This window comes from Nansenia antarctica (assembly GCF_963989245.1).
Source record: "Nansenia antarctica genome assembly, chromosome: 18".
In the NCBI taxonomy this organism is placed as follows: domain Eukaryota; kingdom Metazoa; phylum Chordata; class Actinopteri; order Argentiniformes; family Microstomatidae; genus Nansenia; species Nansenia antarctica.
The window spans coordinates 18,011,349-18,018,848 of record NC_137691.1 but is presented as its reverse complement, the minus strand read 5'-3'; the positions used below and the strand labels follow the sequence as shown (position 1 = coordinate 18,018,848).

General features: G+C 48.4%; 1 protein-coding gene across 1 annotated transcript in view; it reads right to left on the bottom strand.

Annotated features, from left to right (window-relative positions):
• The window catches only part of arhgap40 (Rho GTPase activating protein 40), a gene marked incomplete at both ends in the record, with an annotated part of 16,939 nt that overhangs the window by 4,029 nt on the left and 5,410 nt on the right, over window positions 1–7,500 (bottom strand). Inside the window, 6 exons of the mRNA XM_080548011.1 lie at window positions 959–1,041; window positions 2,972–3,131; window positions 3,815–3,892; window positions 4,311–4,402; window positions 5,477–5,642; window positions 6,495–6,658. Of these exons, the coding sequence (XP_080404137.1) occupies window positions 959–1,041; window positions 2,972–3,131; window positions 3,815–3,892; window positions 4,311–4,402; window positions 5,477–5,642; window positions 6,495–6,658 (743 nt within the window). The remainder of the gene's footprint in view (window positions 1–958; window positions 1,042–2,971; window positions 3,132–3,814; window positions 3,893–4,310; window positions 4,403–5,476; window positions 5,643–6,494; window positions 6,659–7,500) is intronic.

Sequence of the window (7,500 nt, the reverse complement as noted above, 5' to 3'; positions counted from 1 at the left end):
TATGGAACACTGGACAGGACTGGAAAGATGAATTGTGTCTAGTTATACAACAATACCAATTCAATACATTTGATTTATGTGAAGGTATGTTGTACCAAGCTAGTTATACAACAGCAGGATCCTCCCACACCTGCTAAAGGTCACACCCGCCGTACCGTACTGTCTATGGAGGTCACTGTCCACCATAGGAGATCAGGCCAGAGTGGATGACTCATGGTTAATGCATGTATCACATTACGTAAGCCCAGCACAGGGATCTAAGACATCGACATCTGAAGTGCACTCACACCTGGGAACCTTCTGAACGAATACGTTGTGTAACGACGACTGTTGTATCGTTGATTTACTTACTTTAGACCAACATAGGGAAAAGTCACTTAAAGTAGAAACAAAAGCGTCTGCTAAATGACTTCAACAGAAACTGAAATCTGCATCTCAAGAAGGAGTTGTTGTGTAAGGTGGGCTTTAGACGACCCTATACTGCAGAACTCCATGGGTCACCCCGATGAGGGGGGGGCGTACTCCATAGTGCATCATATCACTATTGCATGCCCACGGAGTCCACACAGTAGACCTGGATCACATTGAGGGAGCACACCCCTTGCTCACCCCTTCTGCATGGACTACAGCAAGCCTAAGCTCAAGCCACCTTACTACTGTGAACTCTATTATCACTAGCAGCACCACTAGTGCAACCTGTCTTGTCTTACCTGCACTAATGCCACCTTATCTTGTTACTATGCCTATAGTTTTTTGTCTACTACTACTGACACTACTGACACTTTTATCTTGAATAATGTTTGATTTGTTATGCCCTATGTCTTGTGCTGCAATGCAACGTCAGGATCCGAAGCCTAAGAGTTTTACTCTGTTACACTTGTGTAATAATGTGACGTAACAAATAAACTTGATCAACTAAAACCCATCTCAGCGGGACCCCCGTTCAGGCCCTACCTACCTTGAGAGTGTTCCTGTTGGGCTCCGGGAGGAGGAGGATGAGGAGGTTGAGAACGTGGAGCTTCTGCTTCAGCTCGGGAATGTCTGGAGGAACAGACGCAACAGACAGAGAACCACAGACAGGGTCAGTAATGCTGCATACTCATTACTAGAGAACAGGAGACACAACAACAGCAGCAGCAACAACAACAACAACAACAATAGCAACAACAACAACAGCAAAACCAACAGCCACAACAAAAGGCAGGGTCAATAAATACAATCCTCAACACTAGAGAACAGAACAGACACACACAGCAACAGTCAGTGTGTGAATAATAATAGCACAGTCATTTCCTCTCCTGTTTGGCCCACAGTGATGGGATCTCTGTAGATTAATGACACAGTGACAGACGGCGTTAAGCTAATGTGTCTCTGTGACCGAACGATGAATCACGTCACTAAGAGGAGGAGATGTGCTGGTGAAGATCCACCTCGCCAAGGCGACGGTCATCCGTCAGACTGCGGTTCATATTTCTATCATTTCAATTAAATGTTCCAAAGTGAACGCCTCATTATAGTGGCGGTGGCGGAGCGGCTTAAAGGCTATCAGAGTTGTTTATCTTCACGTAGGGGTCTCTTAAGGAATAGCGGAGTAAGAGATAAGCTAGAGATGAATTAAAAACGCTGTAAAATAGGAAGAAAAAGAGACTTACGGTAATGATGCTATGTTTATGAGGCTTATGTAATTATGTTACGTTGTGTATAGAGCCTAGCAGAGGAGTGTGACTAAGCACAGTCATCTCAGAGAAGGGAGGAGGAGGAGGAGGAGGGGGAGGGACATACTTGGATACAAACGGTAATTATCATGGCTTATACTACAGCGGTGTGAGTACATCATTATCTTGTCTTATTTTAGATGAGATCTACAATGTGATAAACACATCATAATCAGCCACTCATCTACATATACATATCAGTCCCAAAAATTATATAGATAATGAGGGCGTCAAGAGCGTGTAACAGAGTGTAATAATACACACCTTTATTTCAGTGGTCCCAGATTATCTGACGAAGGTCGTGAGACCGTAAATGTCAAGTTTTTAATCTGAACTCAATAAATGTGTATATTCTTCTATTGAGAGAGTGCTGCCCCTCTTTTTTACAAGCAATTGATCCCAGATGACCAATCAAAGTATGGTTTGTTGCTATAAGAACTATTAATATTCACGACTACAGTAACTGAACAGATAGAGAATGGTGAGCTGCATCCTATCAGCATGCACATCACACACATCTACCATCTACCACACACACACATCTACCATCTACCACACACACACACACACACACATCTACCATCTACCACACACACACACACACACACACACATCTACCATCTACCACACACACACATCTACCATCTACCACACACACACACACACACACATCTACCATCTACCACACACACACACACACACACACACACACACACACACACACACACACATCTACCATCTACCACACACACACATCTACCATCTACCACACACACACACACACAGACACACACACACATCTACCATCTACCACACACACACATCTACCATCTACCACACACACACACACACACACACACACACACACACACACAGACAGTTAACTAGCCAATGGAGTCATTATATTGAGATAGAATACCACATATTGAGATAGATACCACATAACGATTGGGTGATGATCGTACTTGTAAAATGCCGACAATCAGCCACAGTGGTGCTTTGACCAAATACCCAGCAGCACTCCCCTGATATCTAGATGATAGACTAAACCAGAGCAGGCAAGCCTGTGTGTGAGTGTATGGCAGTGGAGGTTGGTGGAGGTAGACATTGGAGAGGATGGGCTCATTGTGATGCATGGAACAGAATGAGGACTCGTTTGATACCATTCCCCATTCCATCCATCCATGCATTACAACGAGTCCGTCCTCTCCGATGTTTCCCCCCCCCCGGTGTATGCCGTTGCCATGGCCACTCACCCCTGACGGCGCTGAAGGTGTTGAGGTGTTCTGCGGTCAGCAGAGGAGACGGCAGCTCACGGATGAACTTCTTGAGCAGCGCGGCGGCGTCGTTGGGGCTGACCTCGTCCCAGCAGAACCCTCCGGAGTAGAAGGTGGTCTCCAGGCTCTGCTGCAGCATCTGGATAGGGTGGGGGGCCGGGGACAACGTTTAGAAGAACATTTAGGGCAACATTTAGAACATAAATTTTTCATATTTCGATTTTTTTATTAGAACATGAAGAACCCTAACATTTAGAAGACTTAGAACACACTTCCTGCTGCCTAGAGAAGGGCATGAAGTTGATTCACTTGAGCATGACAATCTCCTTATAAGAATAGTTTGCAATGGGCGCTTAGGTGGCGTAGCGGACTAAGCGTTGACCATGTAATCGCAGGGTTCCCGGTTCGATTCTGGCTGCGGACATATCCTGCATGTCATCCCTTCTCTCTCTCACCCATCCTTCCTGTCAAATCTCTACTGTCTCTATCACAATAAAAAAGAAAAATATGAGTGGGACTGCCCCACTCAGAAAAAAAAAAGAAAAGAAGAATAGTTTGCAATGGAGAACCTACAGTTTCTGCTTGTGTGATATATACAGTATTTTTTAGAAATCATTTCTGTTGGTGACTATTCTCCCTGAGTGCAGATCAGTGGTCATTTATTCTGAACAGCACCCCCAGGTGATGACCATGTGTTACTGCACCTCATGGAGAGAGGGGTGTTATCCTACTTGGACTTAGTCAGGGAGGGTCACTATAGAGCCATGTGTCTCATAAATACAGAGTACTGTACATACAGTACATCACAACATAATATCTTACTTTGATTCTGGACTGAGATCCTGGAACCCGCAGGATCCCCTCTGAGTCCACGCCCCTCTTCTCAAGAAAGGAGAGCAGCTACATAAAGAGAGAGAGAGATAGAGAGCGTGAGGGAGAGCAAGAGAGAGAGAGAGAGAGAGAGCGAGAACGAGAGAGAAAAAGAGAGAGAGAGAGAGAGAGATACCGATCTCAGAACAGAGAACACTGGTGCCTCTACTGGTTATCCAAAGTAACTGCCGGCATGTGCATGGGTGTGGTCCAATGTTTTCAACATAGATACTGCGCTAGAAATCGAGAGTCGATGATGCATGTGCATTTAAGTGGCCTTCGTTGTGTGTCTTGTGCTGAGTACAGTACCGATAATGTTTGATGTTTTACATGCTGCGCCTAAAACGGAGAGCACATTAAAACATGTGCACTATAATGTTCCCCATCTCCACCTGGAGTCTGTGGGTGGCGTGGTGGGGGTGGGAGAGGAGTGCTGCTGTCTGCTTACTGCTTGTAGGATGAGAGGAGTGGTGGTGTTGTGCTTGACCTTCTGGTCGTTCTCCATCAGCGTGGCCAATGGGACCCCGAAGAGGGCGCTCTCTGTGACGGGACCACCACACACACACACACACACACACACACACACACACACACACACAGAGTAAAGGTTAGGAGAGGTTAGCAGTTAGCGGTTAGCATTCAAACCCCCCAGTTACACCTTTCACATTGCCTGTGGGGGCTGACACATGGGTTTAGCTACAGTGGCGGGAGGGGGGGGGGGGGGGGGGGGGGCACTGAGTTGCGGTGTGGGGGGCGGGGGGTGAGGAGATGGGGAGTGGAGGTGAGGAGGGGTTGAGGGAGGGGGGAGTGGAGGAGGTGAGGAGGGGTTGAGGGAGGGGTGAGTGGAGGTGAGGAGGGGTTGAGGGAGGGGTGGTGGGTGGAGGTGAGGGAGGGGGTGAGGGAGGGGGGAGTGGAGGTGAGGAGGGGTTGAGGGAGGGGGGAGTGGAGGTGAGGAGGGGTTGAGGGAGGGGTGGTGGGTGGAGGTGAGGGAGGGGTTGAGGGAGGGGGGAGTGGAGGTGAGGAGGGGTTGAGGGAGGGGGGAGTGGAGGAGAGGAGGGGTTGAGGGGTGGTGGGTGGAGGTGAGGAGGGGTTGAGGGAGGGGTGAGTGGAGGAGGTGAGGAGGGGTTGAGGGAGGGGGGAGTGGAGGTGAGGAGGGGTTGAGGGAGGGGGGAGTGGAGGTGAGGAGGGGTCGAGGGGTGGTGAGTGGAGGTGAGGAGGGGTTGAGGGAGGGGGGAGTGGAGGAGAGGAGGGGTTGAGGGAGGGGTGGTGGGTGGAGGTGAGGAGGGGTTGAGGGAGGGGTGAGTGGAGGTGAGGAGGGGTCGAGGGGTGGTGAGTGGAGGTGAGGATGGGTTGAGGGAGGGGGGAGGGAGGTGAGGAGGGGTTGAGGGAGGGGGGAGTGGAGGTGAGGAGGGGTTGAGGGAGGGGGGAGTGGAGGTGAGGAGGGGTTGAGGGAGGGGGGAGTGGAGGAGGTGAGGAGGGGTTGAGGGAGGGGTGGTGAGGTGGAGGTGAGGAGGGGTTGAGGGAGGAGGTGAGGAGGGGTTGAGGGAGGGGTGAGTGGAGGAGGTGAGGAGGGGTTGAGGGAGGGGTGGGTGGAGGTGTGGTTGACAGACAGACCTGGGATCTTCCTCTTGCTGGTCTTGTGTCTCTTCACGTCCACCTCCAGCAGATCGCACAGCGCCGTCATGTCGATCAGAGCCAGCTGACGCACCTTCTTCATGTCCTGCTGGGACAGGTCCTGGATACGAGTCACCCCCAGACGACACTGAGGACAGACCACCCTCTGTGGGGGGGGGGGGGGGGGGGGGGGAGGGAGGGGGGGAAGGACGGATTCCATTTAATTCAATTTGCTTTATTAATCTCTCTCTGCAATACCTTTGACTTCTACGTGGTTCTCCAACGCGTGTCTTAATATGTGTTTTGGAACTACTAATTCCTCCCCCATGCGAAGGAATTTCTTTGAACTAGGAATAGAAAAACATCAACACAACCCTGTCTTTGTACTGTGGTAACTCCCTCATCCTGAGCAGCTTGTAACCCTGTTACCTAACTCACACGAGGCTTCATTAGAGTTCGTGACGTTAGAATGATAAGGTTCTATCTCCATTTTTGTCAAAATGTTTACATAATCTGATCCATTAGGTGTTTATTGATGCCTGTGTGGTGTTATTTTTAAAATGTAGATTTTTTTTTGTTAGCAATTCGTAAAATACAAAGGTTCCATCTCACAAAACATAATGGAATGTAAAAACTTTGACGCTCAATATCTCTGAACTGCCCTAAACGGAGATAGAACCATATCATTCTAAGCTCACGAGTTGTCTTAAAAGCACAATGTGTGTGGGAGAGAAGATGAGTGAGGGGTGAGAGGTGAGAGGAGTGAGAGGAGAAAGAAAGAAAGAAAGAAAGAGAGGAGAGGAGAGAGAGAGAGTGGAGGAATGGGAGAGGCACGAAGGAGAGTGTAAAGAAGATAGAGAGAAATGACATACAGTGCCAGACAGTCAAACGTTTTGGACACACTTCCCCATTGACAATTCAATTGAATGGAGGAAGTGTGTCCAAGCGTTTGACTGGTACTGTATAATAATAATAAGAAGAAGAAGAAGAAGAAGAAGAGGGGGGTGTGGCTTCTTACGGGGAGCGTGCCCCCGTCCTCCCTCCTGCGCCGGGTGTGGTCCTGCGGCAGCTTGGCCTGTCTGAGGAGGATGGCGGCCTGTTCGCAGTACGCCACGTCTGTGATGAAGACCTCCTCTTTAGGGTTAGGGTTAGCCCCCAGCTGCTGCTGCCCCAGAGCCATCGCTGAGAGAGAAGGACACACACACACACACACATGCAAACATACACACACACACACACGCACGCACACGCACGCAAACACACACACACACACACACACACACACACACACACACAGACACATAAATTAACATATATCTTTCATATAATGTGTCACTCAGGTGTGTTTGACAGCATTCCTCGTTCTATTCCATGCATTTACAATGAGCCCATCCTCCGATTTACTATTCCAATAGTGTCTATAGCCTCTATCCCAATAGTGTCTATAGCCTCTATCCCAATAGTGTCTATAGCCTCTATCCCAATAGTGTCTATAGCCTCTATCCCAATAGTGTCTATAGCCTCTATCCCAATAGTGTCTATAGCCTCTATCCCAATAGTGTCTATAGCCTCTATCCCAATAGTGTCTATAGCCTCTATCCCAATAGTGTCTATAGCCTCTATCCCAATAGTGTCTATAGCCTCTATCCCAATAGTGTAGCCTCTATCCCAATAGTGTCTATAGCCTCTATCCCAATAGTGTCTATAGCCTCTATCCCAATAGTGTAGCCTCTATCCCAATAGTGTCTATAGCCTCTATCCCAATAGTGTCTATAGCCTCTATCCCAATAGTGTCTATAGCCTCTATCCCAATAGTGTCTATAGCCTCTATCCCAATAGTGTCTATAGCCTCTATCCCAATAGTGTCTATAGCCTCTATCCCAATAGTGTCTATAGCCTCTATCCCAATAGTGTCTATAGCCTCTATCCCAATAGTGTCTATAGCCTCTATCCCAATAGTGTCTATAGCCTCTATCCCAATAGTGTCTATAGCCTCTATCCCAATAGTGTCTATAGCCTCTATC